This window comes from Dermacentor variabilis, chromosome 1 (genome assembly GCF_050947875.1).
Source record: "Dermacentor variabilis isolate Ectoservices chromosome 1, ASM5094787v1, whole genome shotgun sequence".
Lineage (NCBI taxonomy): Eukaryota > Metazoa > Arthropoda > Arachnida > Ixodida > Ixodidae > Dermacentor > Dermacentor variabilis.
In genome coordinates, this window is record NC_134568.1 from 226,214,538 (window position 1) to 226,236,559 (window position 22,022).

General features: G+C 47.4%; 1 protein-coding gene across 1 annotated transcript in view; it reads left to right on the top strand.

Annotated features, from left to right (window-relative positions):
- The window catches only part of LOC142557863 (uncharacterized), a 64,655-nt gene that overhangs the window by 22,695 nt on the left and 19,938 nt on the right, over positions 1 to 22,022 (top strand). Inside the window, exons 2-3 of the mRNA XM_075670081.1 lie at positions 8,236 to 8,403; positions 12,338 to 12,430. Of these exons, the coding sequence (XP_075526196.1) occupies positions 8,236 to 8,403; positions 12,338 to 12,430 (261 nt within the window). The remainder of the gene's footprint in view (positions 1 to 8,235; positions 8,404 to 12,337; positions 12,431 to 22,022) is intronic.

Consider the following 22,022-nt stretch of genomic DNA (forward strand, 5'->3'; position numbering starts at 1 on the left):
CGCGCGTCACGTAATAGCCCGCTGGATAGTCCCACCAGTGATGCCGAGAATCCGACGCTGCGATCTACACAGACAGCGTGTCTGCGAACTCTCGCAGTGTTATATATATATATATATATATATATATATATATATATATATGTGCGTGAAACCAGGCTGACGACGAGATTAAACACGAGCAAAGAAAAAATCGTTGCCAGCAGTGCATTACAAACGAGCTATCTTCGCATGCGTCGAGGCGTGCATACGTGCAGGACCTTAGTGGGCCGGAAGCCACTTCCGCGAAGCATCACCCGATCGCAGCCTGCCTTGCCTCCATATAGCACTCTCCGCCGAACAGATTTCGTTGCACGTAAATAGCACCGTATCGTCCAAATCAATTCAGAGGCCTCGATTGCACAGCGTCCCCCATGAACGTGTATAAAGCACTTCCAGCGAGGGAACCCGGCTCCAGAAACTGACTGCATGGCTGACTGACTGAATCAATGATTGATTGATTGATTGATTGATTGATTGATTGATTGATTGATTGATTGATTGATTGTATTTCTGTATTTCCAGCGTTAAGTCTCTTGTCGTTGGGGTGCTACTTATAGTCGATATAATCTAGTGGAGGCATCCGATTAATTTAGACCGGTAGAGGTCACTAGAGGCGATACGACTAGTCAAGAACCAGTATCCAAGTTTCCAGCCGACCCCAACGGACCGAGTAATCACCTTTCAGTCGCGTCGCATGTAGCACTCTGCGTCGCCCGTCATGAGCGCCGGAAATCGAACAGGCGACCTCGTGCGCAGAAATGGAGCGCCATATGCAAGACACCGCGCGTGGGGGACGAAGCCCACACGAGAGGCTCATTGCCGCGACCCGCGCGACGTTCCGGCCTGGTGGCCTGTCGGGGCTAAATATAGTATCTTGGCTGAGCCCAGCAAAGTGGTGGCCGTGCGGAAAGAGTGGCAATGGGCTATGCGTGCCCGCAGTTCATGGCGCGGCTATGCAGCCGACGAGAAAGGGTTCCCGCCGCTGACCGCCCCGCGACGGGCTATGCAGAGGCGGCCTTGGGGTCTTCGGTCCAGCGGCTCTCGCCGGAGCGGACGAGGCCGGCCGAGAAAGCCTACGCCTGGCCCCCAGACGTTCTTTCTCTTTTTCTTGCCTCCCTCTATTTCGTTAGGCAGGATAAAAAGAAAAATACGCATCTGGCTCGGTCTCTTTGCGGCTGGAGTAACATCTAGACCAGCAGGAAACTGGCGGGCTGGAAGAACGCGATGCAACCGCCGGCGCAATCTACCACCGCGACGGAGTATTTTACTATAATTTTTATTTTCCAACCCCGCGGTATTGGGGAAGAAAAGAAACATAAGCGAATTATAATGGGCACGTGCGCAGTGCGCCGTGTTGCCGCAAAAAAAAAAAAATATATAGGAAGTGGTGAAGCCTGCGCCAATGTGGGCCGATTGTTCTCCGCTAGCTGAGGACCATTGTTTGCGCTGTCGGCTGCAGCCGGGCGTGGTGACGAGGGTTATTTTTGCGAGAAGGGGGTCAGCCGGCCATCAAAGCGAGTTGCGAGGGCCGGGACAACGGGGCCGTGACTCAATAGCCTGCGGCGGCGGCGGCGGACAAGTCCAGTCGGACCACGGGCCGCCATCGACCGCGCGCTATAGCGCCGATGCACTTTCTCGCGCCTGCCTCGATATATATCACCGGCCTCACAGGACCTTTTACGGAGGCGCTATAGCACATACTGTATATGAGCTTCTCCAAGTCTCCTTTATCGTATCCGCGCGTCATCGACAGGAAATGAACCGCCAACGACTGTTTATTACGCCACGTAGGCGTTAGCTGCGCGTCTACGGCGGTGGCGCCTTTCTCCGCTGTTTGCCCAATGTCTGCAGCCAAGGGGGCGCTTATACTGCGTGTCTCTCGGAGAGCATAGCGCCTCGTCACGACCGTCCTCGCCGAAACTGCAATAACCGGGCGCTCGCACGGCTCCCTTGATTGCAGTGTGCCTCGCTGGTAATTGCGTAGGCACCGCCGCCGCAGCGTTGCTTTGACACACACAGCGCGGAGGCCGATGCATGGGTGCCGGGATGTTTTCCCGTGCGGCGGGTCCGGTAGCCTCTCGCGGGCTGAGCGATTTGGCACGCTTCCCGGTGCGCGCCTTGGTGGTGGAGTGAGCGTCCAAGTCGGGGGCCGCTTCCATGGTCAGTGTCCAAGGATGGAATTCCGAGCGACCTTTTATAGACAAGCTCTTACGGAATCGCGCTCGACTCCTCCCGCTTGGAAACTACGCCTTCTCTGCACCGCTTGCACGCACTTCTGCACTAAGCGGTTACGTGCTTAGTGCGGTGAGCGGGAGGACGGCGTAACAAATAAGTACCTTCAGTTGCACAGAGACTCATTAACGAGAACGACGGTATATACAGGCTATATTGGTGTTGACTCGTTGGTCTTCCTTTACTGACTGCGCATACTCGTTGGAGGGACACAGTGAGAAGATGATGATACAACTCGCGGGATTGTGGTCGTCCTTGTTTCTTCTCTGTTCTTCTGTGTCCTTGTTTTGCTGCGCTGCAACTTCCTGGTGGTACGACAACTCGTCTATTAGTCCGTCCTTCTAATAGTCGCATCTAAGTTCGTTGGGCTGGTAATTCGACGTTACGCATCCCATTGTCATCGGTATATTTAGTAATATCGACACAGTTCCGGTAGGCTGCGTCCTTCGCCACCATTGCACGCCAGAAAACACGCACTTACGTGCCGTCCTCCTCAGAGATACAGATGCTTTCCCGCTGGACGCATCAGTTCGAAAGCCCTATTTTATGACTACTCGCTCATGTAAGTTTTTGCGCTTGTAAAATGTGTGGGGTGGGGGTGGGGAGGGGAAAGGGTAGGGAAGGGGATGGGGCGCGGAGATGAGACCTGCAAATATGTAATCAATGCCTATATACGTAGCACGCGAACGTCTGCGGTATACACAACGCCGACGTTAACGCGACAATTTACGCTCTAATTTAACTTCAATTCCTCGTCGAAAATCGCTGCGCACGAAATCCACCTAAATTCATCGTTTCCTAATTCTGTACGTCCTGCCCCATGCATGCGCTGTTGCTCTAACTTCAGCGTGCACCAACCGGACGAAGTTACCATTCCTTTACTATATAAATATGCAATGCCGTCGTTGTATCTCGCGCGGCAAGTGCGGGCATCCCCGCCGTGCTTGTATTCCCCAGAAAATTTCCGGCTCCACCATCCGACTAACGATTTTGCCCGTGAAAAAGGGCGAGTTTTGTTTTTGTCTAAATACAAGAAATGCGTTCTTCTTGTGTGTTTTCTAATAAGAGAAAAAAACTTTTTTTTTTATTCGCACAGCTCTTGGTGGGTACCATTGTGGCCGCATTTCGCATCGGGGGGGATTAAAAGAAAAAAAAAGGGGGGGCTGCTTAGTCTGCCTTATCCCCGTGGCTATGGCGTTGCGCTGCTGAGCCTGAGGTCGCTGGTTCGATCCCGGCCGCGATGGGCGCATAGGGACAGGTACGAAATGCAAAAAAAAAAGAGAGAAAGAAACCGCTCGTGTACTTTGATTTAGTACACGTTAAAGAAACCCAGGTGGTCAAAATTCATTCGGAGTCCCCCACTACGGCATGCCTTACAATCAGATCGTTGCTTTGGCACGCATTAGCCGAGACATTAATCATTAATTAAAGCTGGTTAGTTGCGGTGCAAAACTATAGCTGAAAGTAGAGCGTCTCGTTTGAACGCACTTTCGCGAATTGCTCTTCTGTCTGTTACTCGCTAAAATAAGCGGGCGACATTGAAAGCTTCCGCACAGCTTTTTCTTTTCTTTCTTTTTTAACGAGGAAAAAAATAAGGGGGGGGGGAGTAAATGTCGACGCGAGCGATGCTACCTGCGCGCGTGCTGTGTGAAATTGTTGCCTCATTTAGCTCGCGTTCGCAAAGTGCGCAGCAAACGCGTTCCAATGGTGACACCCTCCTGAGAAGTCTGAATTCTCCGTAAGTTCGTGGACACTCGTCTGCTTACACCGTTGGGGATACATGAGGTCTAGTTTGTGCCGAGCGGCCCCGCAGTGTGAAGTAAACCATTTCGCTTGCCGCTAGCTCATTTTGAGCAGCATGCGTATACCTTCTGCAGAATGCATCCAATACATCCAAGCACTAGTTCTGCCCGTAGAAAATTGGGTTAAACATATTTTCTGCATCCTTCGGCATCATCAAAAAACACCACAGCAAGACAGTAGTTAGGAATACTGAAAATTTCAGTGGGTTTTATTGCATCTATATATGTGGACTCCACGCCTGAACTCTCAGGAATAATTAAGGAACTCTCAGTTGTTGTTGCGGAAACAGTAGGACACCTCAGAAATTTGTCTTGTTCAAATCATCATACTTCAGATAAATAAATAAATAAATAAATAAATAAATAAATAAATAAATAAATAAATAGAAATGAAAGTAAACCAGCTCAAATCTTTTTCGCCAACACACTTGGTCCATATTAGTAAATATTAGACAAATTATATCATAAGTGTTTTAATGTGTATATGACGCGTTTGAGACGTCGTTATTTGCCTAAGTACTACTGATAGTGAGTCGTTTTCTTAGATTATATATATGTAACCTTAGCGCTTGAAGGGAACATTGCTTCGAAGAAAATTTAAGAAAACATATAATGCAAAAGTCGCAACCCAAGTAGGTCATGGGTAAACCATAGAGTTCTTTTACTGAGTCACTGGAGAGAAATGTGGCACTGCGATTGGGAATGGTGGATACTTCATGTATTTTTGTCTGACCTTCGTGCATGGGGCTTCAGACGTTCTTGTGGCTTTATTTATTGCGCCTTATCGGCCTTTATCAGCCTAAATTTCCACCCTTCACTTGTTGCCGAGGGAACTGCGTCATATGCTGCGCACTACAGGCGATAATTCGCTTCCAGGTGTCGCGATATAAAAAAAAAATGACTATTTTGCGGAGACTACCGGACTCACAGTGCTGCAAGATGGTTTTATGCTTTTTGCAATCTCGGATGAAACAAAATGGAATGTGTCGTTTTGTTACTGTTTTTTTTATTGCTTACAGATAAATAGGAAATACGGGCCCGTATTCACAGATAAAGCATTATCAAGCAAGAACTGATCGTAAGCGCAGATACCAGCCAATCGTGATGTTGGACATATCTCAAGCAAAAGCGACCGGCCAATGGCAAATAGCTCTTACGAACGAAAAACTTTCTGAATTCGGCCATCCGAAAATTGGAGCTGAAACATTGAAGCTCAACAAGAAGAATAAAATAGGAAGAATAACCAAAACGTTTCATGCTGACTTCAGCGATGTACATGTATCGCTGACAAAAGTGCGGCGCACTAAACGAAAAACAAAAGGTCGCAAGCACAGACACCATCAAACGCAGAAGCAGAAACAGCGAATAACTTTTAAACGACTATGGCGTTAGGCTGCCGAGCACAAGGTCGCGGGAATCGAATCCCGCCCGGCCACGGCGGCCGCATTTCGATGGGGGCGAAATGCGAAAACACCCGTGTACTTGGATTTAGGTGCACGTTAAAGAACCCCAGGTGGTCGAAATTTCCGGAGTCCTCCACTATACGGCGTGCCTCATAATCAGAAGTGGTTTTGGTACGTCAAACCCCATAACTTTGTATTATTAACTTTTAAACGACACGAGTACGGATTGTACTCGACCCCCACTATCAGGACGGTGCCGCTGGGATAAATAAAGCAACCATTATCCACCCCCATTTTTCCTGGAATGTTCACAGCTGTGCGGGCAAATAAAGGGAGTGGATGTGAGCGCATCTGCTTCCCCGCACCAACCGTCGGTCGTGCCGTTGATCGAGTTCGCACGATGAATGCGTCATCCTTGCGCTTTGCTTTTGCGAACGTCTTCGCAGCTGCGCAGCACGGTTGGCGGTCGCATGGCGACGGCGCAGCCACTCGCTTTCGCCCTAGAAAGCATGCGCTGGTTCAAAATCTGAAACTCCCATCTAAATTGTGCGGGAACGGAGAGGTCGTGTTGTACCGGCGTGGCTAAAATCAGTTTTGATGGTGTTTGTTGCATTTGAAAGAGAAACATGAAGAAGAAAAAAAAACACCCTGACCGTTGTGAACAAATTATTCATTAGGCCATCAGATATTTTGTAGCTATTGCCGAAAGATGAAAAACATTTACAGTTCTGTACTTTAGCAATAAAAACGGCATCACAAGTGCTGTATACGGCATGAAGTGGGAAATCTAATAATTGGTATAAAATTTATACATCATACACCACTGGGAACCCTGCCACTAATTTGTGGATATGACTTTCACAAAACTCGCATACACAATTTTGCGGTTTCGCGTAAGCTGTAAACTAGTACGTATTTGTCCGCTATATACGATATGACAGACATAGTTTATATACAGAGTTGTGATACCTGTTTCTGCACTTTTCTCTTCCCTTTTTTTCCCTTTCTTTCTTTATTTCTTTCTTTTTCAGTTACGGAGTTCTAAACTGCTTACTTCAAGTTTCTTACTTCAACTTACCAATTTTTTTGTCATTTTGTGATCATATATAGGCCCATAAAAATTCTGCTTCCTACAGTAGGTAAAACTGACCTTTCTCTACTAACTGCAATAAATTTAATTAATATCCATTCAGTGGCCGTATAATAAGAGGATTTAAGCGTTTCGTGCGCATTTGAATAGGGAAATACGAGTTCGCCCCGAGCTCAAGCTTCCTCTTAAGACGAGTCCGAATGGACCTATATGCCGGAAGAACGATTAATGCGAGAAATAACAGGGCGTGTTTCATGGAAGGAGGACACCACTGGCAGGGGGGACACCGTGAACTGTTTCTTGATAGAAGGGAAGCCATCAACATTCTCACTTGAGTTCTTTCCCAAGCACTGCTACCAAGCGCAATACTGCTTAACCCCGGTGGTGTGACGAGAACTGGGGCATTTAGAATGGCAAGGCCGATGACCATGTTTTCTAGAAAAAAAAAAACAGGGGGAGGAGGGGGGCGGAATATGGATGTCTGCGTGTCTGCTGGTAACACCATAATGACGTCATATATGTAGAGGGGTCTGTTCTTTTGCAACTCGCGACCATATACAAGGCACGTTTCTGAAGTGCCTGGGTGTCTTTCGGGCACACTGTATTTGAAGAAAGAAAGATCGTCGAGTTCCATCGTGCACTGAAAAGTAAATTGGACAAGGCCTTGTCGCCCGTCTATAATTTCCCGTCTCCCACGCATCAAGGACAAGTGTCTGCGCGAGCTCTCGATATTGCCTGTACTGAGTGGGCGTGATAGAAGGGCGTACCAGAGGGCGTATATGCTTACAAATGTAGCGTGCATAAAGAAGGGTGCACTAAAGTGCGTATACATAAAATAGCGCATGATTTAGTGCATATACAGTAGAATTGTTTACACAAGTGGGTGTGCAGAGTTGTCAACTCTCAGGGGAGAACGATTCATTAGCATTCAACCGCTCGTGTAGCAGCTTCAATTTGGAAAGAAGGTCCGCAGAACAATGCTTGATGAATAGTCATTAGGGACTTCTCAAATATATATTTTCCCCCAACAAAACTAAATAGTTCTTAAATGGTTCCCCTAAGAATGGACGGCCTTGGGCAGCGATGGCTGAAACTGCGCTTGTGAGCTGCACGCAGCTATTGGGTCTACTTGTGGCTCGCTGCCCGCTGAACATTCGGGCCGTCAGTTTCTAGATTTGATGTATACATACAAATGTTGTGCTAGTTATTGCCGAATTAGGGGTGGTTTGTGAAGACTTATTTATCTGGACGTTAGCAGCGTGTTCAATGGGGCTGGTTGGTTCACCATAGAATAAGAAGAGGAACAGCGCAACGCAGGACAGTGATCCTGTGCACTACTGTCCTGTGCTCTTTACTCGCTCGTCCTGTGCTGCGCTGTTCCTGTCTTTATTCTAATTTTATTTATCTGCTTTTCTCAGAAACTAGACCAGCGTTTCTTAGCAGGATAGACAAGTAGTCAAATGACAGTATATGACAATGAGGTTTCCAGTGTTTTGCTGTCACAGATGGAACAATGTGGTGAGCTTTTCTGTGGCTTCTTGCATATGTCTGCCTGGCACGCACGCACGCACGCACGCCCCCCCACACACACACCTGGTGCGCACATGATAATTGGCGCATAAAATGTGCCCCTGAGTTGCACCCCCTTGACGTGATGTGCTGTGCGCAGGCCTACCAGCGTCCGGGCTCGGAGCGGCTGAAGGTGAGCGTGGTGCTCGCCAGCGCCCTGGTCGCCATCAGCATCGTCGTCGGCGTGGTCGTCGTGCTCGTGGTGCACCTGCGCGCGCAGCAGATGCACTGCGCATGCGCGCCCCTGCCCCAAGCCGCCGCCCTCAAGGTATACATATACCGCCCGCACAAGAGTTGGTACAGACTCGTGCAGACCGGCGAAACACGAGGACATCAGAGTCGGGCCTTTTTTTTTCTTCTTTTTTGCTTCGGCCTTCTATACCGAGATGTGGATACATACATGGAATGAATTTTATTGGTCGATGATGGCGCTTAGGCCTATTGGAGGAAGAGAATGATTGGCATAAAGTTTATAACTCGTGATGGATGCCGGTCTCCTGCAAAGGATCACAAGCTCCGGGTACCTTTGCAGGTTACACGTGTTGCCAGCAGGCGTCCTCCAAGCCTGGGTGGTCCCAGACAAAGTGACACGTGGAACGGAAACAGAATGGGCGGGACGCCTCCCTCATTCGTGTTATCATGAACGACTGCGTAGCCGCATTTCGACTCCTACCTTCTCCAGCTTTTTTTTTTCTTTTCTTTTTCTTGCAAGTATGACTAACCTCCGAAAAGTTAGCGAATCAGAAAGAAAAAAAAATCGCTCCCCCCTTTCCACCCCATTGTCTCTTAAAATGTAGCAACCATATCGGCACCGTGACGTGCGCAAGATGACTGAATCACGTTGAGAAGACGCGAACAAAAACGAACGAAACAGCGCCTCGAGACAAAATGTTTATCACGGAGATGGCCGAGGTATTCCGCGGACAGGAAACACGGCAGATGAGAAGAGCCATGACCTCATTGCGTTGTCTGAAAATTTCTTTATTCGTTCGGAGAGTCGCGCACCTGCATTCTCGCAAGAATAATAATAATAATAAAGAATGTTCCCTAAATGGCTGCACGGCTGTGGCCGTGTTCGTGAGCGCGGTCCTGGCGCGGGAGCAGCGGCCGTGCACGCCGGGCTCCCCGCCGAGCACTGCAGGGTCGCCCGAGCGAGACGCGCTCGCTGACCTCGTGCACTGCGTGCCCACCAACGCGTGCACGGCGGACGCGTGCACTGCAACAGGTCGGACCGCGGCCGGTTTCTGCGCGTGTGAGCCGCGAAGAAGGGTGGCCGCCACGACCGCGGGGCCACTCGGCCGTGGAACGGGAATAATATCGCGCGTGTGTGCGGCCCCGCAAATAGCGCCGGCGCATTTGGAGCCGAGCGAAACTATATGTGTAGCCCCCCCCCCCCCCTCTTTTGTGGCTGCGCCGCCGCGTAGCCCGTCTAAACGGCCGATTGAAACTGCGGGTCTCTATCGCACTCTCGTTTCGTGTCGACGACCGCGCGGCGCTATTGTGTGCGCGGGCCCGTACGGTCAATTCAGCGACCGAGCGCGTACGAACACGCAGTGCGTGCGCCAAGCTTTCGCCCCAGAAACGGAAAGCAAGCTCGCGCGGCCTCGGTGCACTGTGAGATATTAAACTTCCGAAGGTGTCAGTACTATTATAGTACACGGGGGTGGTCCGTTCGTATATAGCGCGCCGAAGCTCTGCCATATACTTCCATTTCTAGTCCCTGTAGTCTCGGCCGTGTTAGGGACGTCGGGGATATTCGAGTAAGGATTAGGGCACTGCATTACCGAGACCTCCACCCCCCCCCCCCCCATCTCTGTAAGTAGGAGGTATAGGGAGCCTTATCAGACTCGAAGCATTCGCGGAAGATTGAAGGACAAGTGCATTGCTGTTTGTTTCTTGTAGCAAAATGTAACCAAGGGGCGCCTATTAATCGAACGCTCCCTCCCTCTCTATTAACTGCCGATGTTTTCCTTTAATCCGGCCCCTCCTTCAACATTACATTTTGCATTTCTCTTTTCATTAGGTCGACATTCAAGCACAATCAGATGGAATGGGAAATCTCAGAGCTTTTCCGCAAAATATACTGCAATTTCAGTGCGTTATATAGTCATTTATGAACGCTATTAAACAGGTCCAGAAATTATGAATTCGTGCGCGTAGTTAACGCTAGCTGCACAGAACAACGCAACCCATATATATATATATATATATATATATATATATATATATATATATATATATATATATATATATATATATATCATGAGAAGACAACATAGAGGAAATTACTTGTGCTTAATAAATGAAATAACGAAACGATTAATTAATGGAAATTAAAGTGGATGAAAAAACAACTTGCCGCAGGTGGGAACCGAACCCACAACCTTCGCTTTTCGCGTGCGATGCTCTTCCAATTGAGCTGCCGCGGCGCTGTTTCCCCATCCACTTTCTTGGGTATTTATGTGTCCAAGTAGAACCCTCGAACAATTGGTAGAGCATCGCACGCGAAATGCGAAGGTTGTGGGTTCGGTTCCCACCTGCGGCAAGTTGTTTTTTCATCCACGTTAATTTCCATTAATTAATCGTTTCGTTATTTCATTTATTAAGCACAAGTAATTTCCCCTATGTCGTCCTTGGTGTCAGTGTTTGTTGGCTTCTCATGACATGACATAACAATCGGGACCCTCGGTTAACCCCCTCTCTTCTCGTTTACATATATATATATATATATATATATATATATATATATATATATATATATATATATATATATATATATATATATATGGTTTGCCTTGGCGCGCTGATCCATGGCGGCGTTTCGTGTGACACGTGTCACATATAAGTCGCAACGACATGACCTTATTGCTCGCTTTACTAGCTTTCTTAACTATGCCTTGACGTCGCCGGCATTTAGGTAGCTTCACACGATGTTTGTAGCTTGAAAAACAAAACAAAGCAGCAGGAGCGAGCTGCGGACGTAAAGGTCGCCTCGTCTCATTTCGGTGCGGTGCGTTATTTAGCCGCTTAACGCAAACGTGCCGGCGTCGACGTCTCCTCCTTGACATACCGCCGTCCGGCGCGTTACTGCGATTCACCTTAATGTAGCGCATTTTCGCACTCCTATACACGATCGCAGAGCCCTATAAAGTGTTATATTCCAGCGCAAAGATAAGACAATCGAATAGACAAGGTAGCGCTCTGTTTCGTCTATTCAGTTGTCCCGATTTGCGCATGGAAAGTACAGTGTGTCCGTAAAGTCATTGTGCACTTTTGACCGGTCACAGGAAATTAACGAAACAAGATATAAATGTGGGATCTTCACCAGTTAAAAGGAAAATGCTCCATGTTTCATACCTGTTCTGTGCAGTTCGATGTGGCCTCCATTAGTTGCCCTACACACATCTAAACGATATTCAAGTTGTTCCCACACACGGTTAAGGACGTCTGGTGCAACAGAGTGGACAACGTCTGTGGTTCTCTGTTTAAAATGATTATGTGGTGGCGCTTCGTTGTACATGCGACGATGTTCACGTTGCAGTTTGGTTCCGGATTCGAATCTAGCAAGCCACAGAACTCACTGAACTTTTCCTCTGTACCGTTCGGCGTGGACTGATCCGCTGCAGCGCAGTTCGTGGTGCTGCGCCGTCGCCTTGCGCATCATACTGTGGAAACTTTTGTTTGGTGAAGATTTCCCATACCCGCCGTGGTTGCTCAGTGGCTATGGTGTTGGGCTGCTGAGCACGAGGTCGCGGGATCGAATCCCGGCCATGGAGGCCGCATTTCGATGGGGGCGAAATGCGAAAACACCCGTGTGCTTAGATTTAGGTGCACGTTAAAGAACCCCGGGTGGTCAAAATTTCCGGAGTCCTCCACTACGGCGTGCCTCATAATCAGAAAGTGGTTTTGGCACGTAAAACCCCAAATATTATTATTATTAAGCTTTCCCATTTCTAGCTTGTTTTGTTGCTTTCCTGTGACCGCTCAAAAGTGCACCAGCAGGCTGTAGCGTGCACCGAATATATGTCAAACCAACTAGCCCTGTAGTTTACGTTATTGCGATATTAAGATTATCAGTAAGCGCTGGAACGATTATGCTACGCGCCGCTGCTGCATTCGCGCATTCAAACACTTATGTCATACAGTATAGAGCACGATTTTCGTTTTCGCTGCACTGATATCGTGTTTGTCATGTGCCGCAGGGAAGGGCCGGTGACCTGTCCTCGGCGGCCAGCGGCAGCGTCATCTCCAAGCTGCCCATGCCTCTCAAGCTGCAGCTGGACCCACTCGCCGGGGTAAGTCGGCGGCGTCGCCCGCGCAGGATGCGTCGCACGACCGCCCGACATGCCCGCTCGGCTCCTCTCCCCTATCCCCACCATTCTTTCTCCCCTACTCTTTTTATCCATTTCCCCCACCCGTACAGCGCTGGGGAGGTGCTCTCGCACGAGAGGCAGTAACGGCGCTGTACTTTTCCCTTTTTCAAGTAAATCATTCGCACACACACCACGCAGCGCTGAAAGAACAGCGGTGCGATGGGCCGCCGTCTGCGGGGACGAAATGATGGACGCGCAGGCAATCGCGTCATTAACGTGAAACACATGCACGGCAAAAGTGCGTTTTCGCTGAATTAGGTTTGGTTCATTGCATAGGGCGTTGAAAGACGCCGGAAGGACAAAAGGCCGCTGAAGTTAACGTCGGTCCGCGAACTGGTTGGACTTGCCGCCGGAAAGGTGCCTCGACGAATGTGTCAATACGCGATTATTGCCTCGCACTCCAAGCCTGCGCTCTTATCGTATGCATTTCGGTACCGCTTCGCTATGGCTTGCAATACGACACCATATATATAAGCACCATGTTGGTGAACGGTGAGCAGCTGCGTCCATGACGTCACGTGCAAGCTATCTATAGGTTGCGGTGGAAACTAATGCCCGTATTTACAACTTTTACGACGATAAGTGCTCTCTGCGATTGGCCGCCGCTGCAACGATCGTCTCGTTATCATGCCGATCGCTTTCATGACTGGCGATGCCGGGATGCTGGCCAGTGAGGAGACACTCTCAGGTAAGTTTTCGGAATGCGAGCCAAAACTCGGTGTAAGCTCTCCGTCCCCCGCTCCCCAATCAGAGTGGCATATTGCAGGTGCACAGATGTCGACAAATATATCTTTATTTCTCTCTAATTACTTCGGGCAAAATAATACGTCGCCCTCCGCCGACTTTGCAAATAAATGTATTTTGTTGCGGCTTAGTTCGCACAATTACTAGAAGCATTCGACTGTATTACCGCATTAAAATGCATACCTGCGTTCAGAACCGATTAGATGCGGCGTGGTCGCGAAGTCTATCGCCGCTTCTCTAACGTCCGTTGCCGGCACGAAAATCGGCAAAGATTGCCGCCGAAACCAAGACATGCAAGCAATCGCCTAGCGTGGTGCCTGTTACGAACTAAAGTCTCGACACGCCGCGATAGCGGAGCTCAGACGAGTCGGCGGATTCGTGCTTGTTTCCACGGGGACCACTTAATAACAGACCCTGTCCGACGGCCTTTGTCGCGAGCGGGCCGTTTTCGCTTTCGTACAGAAGAAACGACATTTGCCAGCGCCAGAGTGACACGCCTCTTTGGTCGAATATGCTCCGCTCTCAGAACCGACACGTCGGACAGAAATCGTCTCGAGTTTCAAAAGTAAATGATCAAGAAGGAAAAGAAGAAATAAAGAAAATAGGGGGGGGGGGGGCGTTGGCAAGCTGTCCAGCCTGACATGCTGGACAGCTCGAAGAGACGATTGAGGGAACCACCAGCAGATTCCTTATAGAAACAGATCGAAGCGCGAGGCCGCAAACCACCGAGGAAGACTCGCCATAGGCAACGGGGACACGGACAAGCCACACAAACTGCGCTGCTTTTAGCACTCGTCACGCACTACTTGTTCTAATTATCTTTTTTTTCGCACATGCATAAGGAAACATGCTAAATTAAGTTTAAATGCAAATGTGGATCGCCACTTAATTGCTAACATTTAACGAGAAGGAGGTAGCAGAACCCAGACAGAGAGGACAACACCCCCGCTATTCTATGTGCTTTTTTTTCCCTCTTTCTCTCTAATATACTTCTTCAAACTTGAACCAATGCCAAGCTGCCCAAAATATCGATAACGCCGAGCGGCCATGGCACAAGAATAGCCGTTTGCACTACACCCGTGATAGCTGACTGGATACCCAGTGCAATTTTCAGCGCATACGCATATCGTGTTACTGAAAAACTCGCATTCTGCCTCGACCTTTGGCCAAAGACACCACTGCTTCAACAGGCTTACTAGCGCGTTAAATGTGCTGAGAGACTGGAGATGGAACATTGTTTTGCACTGAATGAACACCCGTGAGAATGATATTGAGCTGAAATATACACGAGAGTTTATTAAGGATATTTGGCTTTCTGTTTGGAACAACGCCTATCGTACGCACATCGCTTCGGATGTACAATTGTAAACTGTAGGAGGAAGCGTCCAGAACAGTGAGATGGACGAAACCTGCACAGAAAGAAAAAAAGATAGGGCTTTTGGTGTGGACGTCAGCGCAGGCATTTCGCTTACGCCCCGATAGGGGAAAAATGTCTTCAAAACAAGTCAAGCTTTGCTTACCAGTGTACGTATCTGCATTTCTTCCTAAGACGTTGTATTTTCATATGCTTATTTTTTTCCCTAACAAATAGATTTTGCAGATGCGTCGCATCTCTTTTAGATGTTATCCTTGATTTAAGTCATGCCATTTTCTTTCGGTAGAAGTAATCAAAAGGTATTTTTGTGCGAAAGCATTATATGCCCCATGAAGCGGAAAATCCGGCGTCGGGCGTTAACACCCGGTGGTGCCAAGAACCACGTGACCAGGTGGTGACGTCACGTTCCCGGCGCTCGACCTGCTGCGGCTCGCACCGCGAAATCCCGCAGCGAGCAGCCAAGGCGTCGGACGGGCACCTTTACCCAAACCGAAAAATTGTCTTCGCCAAATTCGAAAATTGGGTTGACGGACGTTCAAAACCGACCTGGCCCACTACCAAAATTTACATGAGCCACCCCCAAAATTGGCTTTGCCCAATTATAACATCTGAGTTGACCCACGTTCAAAACCGGCCCACCCGCAAAATTTGGGCGGTCCAGCCCCAAAATTTGGCTGGCCCACCCTCCAAATTGACTTTGCCCAATTCGAGCACATGACCGAGTGAAAAGTATCGCGCGGAGGAGTGATACTGCTTTCGCATTCAACGCACGCAAGGAGACATAAGTGCCTCTGTAACTTCTTTACACGGATGTTGAAAGAAAATGACGTTGGTTACTTAATGCACATTTTCTGTTAGCACAATGCTTCTTAGATCACGGCAGAGACGAGAAAAAAAAAATTTGAAAAGAACGAGCGGAGGCACTTTGTGAGGCTTTTCCACATCGTCCAGTCGTGTAGCGGGCGAGCGACGTTCGCGTCCGCTACGCCTGAAGGAACACGCTTGTTTCTGTTCGTAGAACATGTTGAAAAAAGTGAAGCAAGACGTACTCTCTGTTGGAGGCTAAATTGCAAAGCTTTAAAATAAAAGGCGACACCCTCATCGTGACGAGCACGCTGATTTGACACCGTTTCTAAGTGGCGTATTTATTATATTAAGCGCGTTGCTTGTGACAGTAACACTTTTAAGCTCAGTTTTGACCTAAATAAATGTTTTGCAAAGCTATGACTCCAGATCCGCGCTAAATTATCTGCTAAGACGCTATGCGGGACTGAAAAGCGCGTATCGTAAAGTGCGAATTTACGCTATAGTTGCTATAGGACGTGATTACAAATGACAGTGCAAAGAAATGAGCTCGAAGTCACTGCCGTTCATACCTGTCTCTTTCGTTGCCCAAGTCCGTTGGGTTAAGTCATTTGTTCGAAAAACAAGAATTCTCTATCGTCACAAAGAGCGGATACCTTGTCAGAAAAGCATACTGCGTAAAAAAAAAAAAAAAAGAAATCCGACCACGTCTGCCTTGGTAAGCAATCAGTTGCCTTCGATTAAAAAAGGAGTTATGTATCTTGACTGCCGATAAGGGGTTCATGCCTTGTATGTCGTTCCCCCCCCTTTTTTTTTGTTGCTTTGTTCTGCTGTTTGTTTTTCTAGCTCACAGCACACATGCGTGATTTCCTGTGTTATATAAGTACTGTTCTTCAAAAAGAAAATTTATTTGCGAGTCAGCGCTTGTTTTCGTCATGCTTCCACTGCCCCTTGTCGTTTGCGCTGTTCACTTTCCTGCAAAGATGCACCAACTTGCTCAACTAGCAATACTATCGCTCGCGCCGTTAGATGTAATCACGGAATGCATTTTCATACTTGCATTGGCGCAGCAGCAGTAATGTAGGCGTTGCGACCTAACCACAGGCATCTGTTCCCCCCTACGTCGCCGTCTTCAGAAAAACGAAAGAGCAGTCTGTTCGAGCAGTATACAGGGATTTAAGCGGAGAGAAAGTAATCGTGTTGCACAAAACAATGGCCCGGGTCCCAAAGCTATTTCGACAGCGGCATGGAAAGGAGTAAGTACTTCTAAACGCGCGAACGAATTACGCACCCGTGTATGACTGTTGCACAGACCGGCTAGAGATTCAGGAGAGACCACAGCTTAATAGTAGCGAAGGCTATTTGCATTGCATATCCCGTGCCGTGAGTGCGTTTCCATCAAGCTTCGTGCTGCTTCAAGGACTGTACACGTACAGTACAAGTTTCGTGGCCATGAACGCCATGCGGGAAGGCGTGCTTTGTCCGCCGTATAGTAGGCAGGCGTGTCCCTCACTCCAAAGCGGGCAGTTTGCCCGCAGGTTGTAGTGCAGAGAAATAGCGCTTGTTATTTGTGTGTGTGTGTGTGTGCCTGTGTCAAGTTAGCGGTGCGCTCGGTTTGCCTTTTTTGTGGCGGTTTTGTTCTTTATCGTTTGTTCGAACACGATGACCGACGAAGTGACGCCGCCAGCGACTCTCGAGGCTCGGCTGGCCTGCCTTGCGCCCGATCGGCAGGTGTTGGCACGTATACGAGTCGTGCAATGAACTGCATTTCAGCGTTGTTCGAGATTGCTTTCAATTAAATATGTTGCGTCAAAATGCGTCCAAATAAACCAGTATTTTGGAGTAGCATTTTAGTGAACTTCAAGAGAGTTTGGTGCATTGTGCATTGCTAGTTGGTACATGGTATTTAGAACGAAAACGATGCAGAACGGTAGGCGAGAAAGAGCGATAGTTTCTTTTGCGCTGTTTCGGTTTTGAATGCCAAGAGAAAAGTCTTTCACCGCGTTTATTCCTATGTTGTTTTATTCTTAAGGCGAAACTCTCGCATACCGGCACCGCATAGTGCACGGATAAAGCAGCCGTTAAATGTAATCTATATGCTTTTAAAAACGTCGAAAAAGTTCAGCTATACCCACACGCTCCACTAACGATTTTATTGTTTGTACCCCACCATAGAACACGCCTTGTTTATGTAACCTTTGCGTGGCGTAATGAAAACAAATTAATCCTGTTGTTTAGCCTGTTGGCCTGTTGTTTAGCGCTACTACTTCATCAATATGCGCTATCCAATCACAAGCATGCACTCACACATGCGCAACCGGACTTGCATTTCTCTCTCGCTATCGGATAGCGGCTGCAGACGTTTCGGAGATCCGCGGAGCTTATTTCAAGTTCGGCTACGGACTTGCTTGCTTCTGCCGAGCCTTTTTGCGTAGCCCTGATATTACGAGGTGATCTCAGAACAGCTGCTGCAGTGGCTGCAACTTATAGTCGCGCCGTACTGTTTATTTGTTCGTTCGGGCGGACGAACAAGGAACGAAGCTGCGTACTAAGCTAGGAAGAGAGTACATTGCACTGTGCTTGCGCAGTCTATAGGCTGCCTTAATGTTAATGCGCGAAACACTTACGTCTACATGGGGAACTGAATTCGAGCGTCCGCTACGCCACGATGTAGCGTTGCCCGCAGTGCACACATTAACTCGTTCTCCTGGGAAGGGTGAGAGAGATGGAAATAAAATATTCGATACAGAAACAGCCAAAGAACTGGGTATGCTATCTGCAAAATTTGGAGGTTGTGGAGTAATTACAATGGTGCTGAATTATTGCTAGAGTGGTATATAATCCAAGGCCAAGTAAAGCGCATATAGCCGTTCGCAACGCGGCCTCCAGCGCAGCAGTCCCATAGCGTTCCGCGCACAAACACAGCTCTTCGTTGCCCGAGACGCCAGTCGATGAAATGCCGTCGTTCCGCCACCGTTGTCGTCACTGTCGTCATCCGCATGTCGTGCCGTCGTGCACGTCCTGCTACAACCATCGTCATTGTTATGCCATTGATTCGTTCATTCTATTAAAATCATAAGCTAGAATATATCTATCAATTCTCATATGCCTATAACAAATTTTGTTTACATTACTTTTTATTATTGTTATATTGAACTACCCGGTGCTTAGCCAGTCTCCCAGAGTGGGTATGTGCCACAAACATACAGGCTCTACATCTACTGTTAACTGCTTTGCGTGGTATATGACGATGATGATGATGATGATGATGACTAAGACGACCGCAGAGGACGCGACGTTTACCCACAAAGGTAGCTTTACCTAGATTCGGGAGGCGCAGGTAAAAATGCGCCATCTGTGTAAACTATGAAGAGCGAAATAAACGAAACCAAGAATATAGCAGACAAGAAAGCGTGCGGTTGAGCCGTCAGACGCGCATCTATTAAGTTGTGTGTATGCATGAAAGAGAATAAAGAAGTCTACTAAAAAAGAGACAGAGAAAGCTTTTCTTAAAATATCTTCATTTCATATAATTTCGTTTACTTTTTTTTCATTTATTTAACTTCATTTCAGTTCTCATTTGTGTTGACAATCCCTCTCGTGGGTCTGTGCCATGTTGAAAAGGGATCATCAACAAGAACGTTCCTCTGATCTTATATACCGTCCGCCTAAGCCAAATGGCGATGATGAAACAGAAAATGGGAAATGAAGGATAAGAAACTTATATACGAGCGACATACATACATACATGCATACATGCATACATGCATACATGCATACATGCATACATACATACATACATACATACATACATACATACATACATACATACATACATACATACATACATACATACATACATACATACATACATACATACATACATACATACATACATACAAGGTTTCGTTTATATAACTTAAATCGAAGACCCCTCGAATCCTCTTACTTGAAGGCGTACGATTTTTGGCCGATTTCTTACAGTGGGTACACCGGGCAACGGTGTCTGCGGTTGTCATGATCACAGCCATAATTATAGTGACGAGAACCGCTGTGGCCAAATAATCGGTCATGATGGAAAGCTGAAGCGAAATATGCGAGCTCGTACGGGTAAAAGCAGAGAAATTCAGACTGGTACTTGCAAATAAATATGCAGCCTTAGAACAGAGAGATGATGATGACATAGAGCTAATGAATGAAACCGCAACTAGGTTGGCTTCAGAGGCAGCAACTGAAGTGGGAGACAAGGCACCAAGGCAACCAGTAGGCAAGCTCTCCCAAGTAACAAAGGACCTAATAAAGAAACGACAAAAAATGAAAGTGTCCAACTCAAGAGATAAGATAGAATTCGCGGAACTGTCACAACTGATCAACAAGGCGAAAATAAGTGATATTCGAAACTATAACGTGAGAAAGACTGAAGAAGCCGAAAAAAATGGACGCAGCCTGAAATCAGTGAGAAAGAAACTTGGCACAGGACAAACCAAGATGTATGCACTAAAAGATAAGCATTGTAATATCATTAGCAATCTAGAAGATATAGTAAAAGCAGCGGAAGAATTCTATACTGACCTGTACAGTACCCAGAGGAGTCAGGATAACTCAATTACAAACAGTAATCAACAGGATACAGGAACTCCTCCTATAACTAGCGATAAGGTCAGAAGGGCCCTGCAAGCCATGAAACGAGAGAGAGCGGCAGCAGAAGATGGAATAACAGTCGATTTATTCAAAGATGGAGGAGACATAATGCTTGGAAAACTGGCGGCTCTTTATACGAAGTGTCTATCGACTGCAAGGTTCCCAGAAAACTGGAAGAATGCAAACATTATACTAATCCACAAAAAGGGAGACGTTAAAGAATTGAAAAATTATAGACCCGTTAGCTTACTGCCTGTATTATATTAAATATTTACTAAAATAATCTCCAATAGAATAAGGGCAACATTGGATTTTAGTCAACCGAGGGAACAGGCTGGCTTCAGGAAGGGATACTCTACCATGGATCACATCCATTTCATTAATGAGGTAATCGAGAAATCCGCAGAGTATAATAAGCCTCTCTATATGGCTTTCATATATTACGAAAAGGCATTTGATTCAGTAGAGATACCAACAGTCATAGCGGCATTACGTTATCAAGGAGTACAGAACGCTTACGTAAATACCTCGGAAAATATATACAAAGGTTCCACAGCTACCTTAATTCTACACAATAAAAGCAGGAAGATACCTATAAAGAAAGGGGTCAAACAGGGAGACACAATCTCTCCAATGCCATTCACTGCGTGCTTGGAAGAAGTATTCAAGCTATTAAACTGGGAAGGCTTAACAGTAAAGATCGACGGCGGATATCTCAGCAACCTTCGGTTTGCCGATGACACTGTTCTATTCAGCAACAATGCAGACGAGTTACAACAAATGATTGAGGACCTTAACAGAGAGAGCGTAAGAGTGAGATTGAAGATTCATATGCAGAAGACAAAGATAATGATAAATAGCCGGGCAAATGAACAAGAGTTCAGGATCGCCAGTCGGCCTCTAGAGTCTGTGAAGGAGTACGTTTACCTAGGTCAACTAATCACAGGGAACTCTGATCATGCGAAGGAAATTTACAGAAGAATAAAATGGGTTGGCTCGCATACGGCAGACATTGCCAGCTCCTGACTGGAAGCTTACCATTATCAGTGAAAAGGAAGGTGTACAATCAGTGCATTTTACCAGTGCTGACATATGGGGCAGAGACTAGCTAGAGACTGACAAAGAAGCTTGAGAACAATTTAAGGACCGCGCAAAGAGCGATGGAACGAACATTGCTAGGCATAACGTTAAGAGACAGAAAGAGAACGGTTTGGATCAGAGAGCAAACGGGTATAGACAATTTTCTAATTGACATCAAGATAAAAAAATGGAGCCGGGCAGGTCATGTAATGCGCAGGTTAGATAACCGTTGGGCCATTAGCGTTTCAGAACGAGTACTAAGAGAAGGGAAACGCAATCGGGGACGACAGAAGACTAGGTGGAGCGATGAAATTAGAAAATTCGCGGGCGGTCGTTGGAATCGGCACAGGACAGGGGTAATTGAATATCGCAGGGAGAGGCCGTCGTCCTGCTGTGGACATAAAACATGATGATGATGATGACGATGATGATGACGACGATGATGATGATGCTGATGATGATGATGATGATGATGATGATGATGATGATGATGATGAGGAGGAGGAGGAGGAGGAGGAGGAGGAGGAGGAGGAGGAGGAGGAGGAGGAGGAGGACGACGACGACGACGACGACGACGACGACGTACACATGGAAAACCGTCGCAGTGCGGAATCGGGGCAACCGGTCTGCACTGAGTGAGTCCCCTGCAGCCGACGCACGTTGTGCTCGTCATGAGCGACTATGCAGATCACTCTGTTTCCCAACATTTACGTTTGACTACCATGCTGCTGAGGAGGAGAACACCCAGCAGCATTGCGGTGGCATACTCAAAATTTCGTCACACTGGTTAGACACATATTTCTGTGGGCCCCATGTGGGCCTCGCGTTTCTTTAGATGGAAAAGGACTCTTGTCCTTGTGTGCTCTTCGG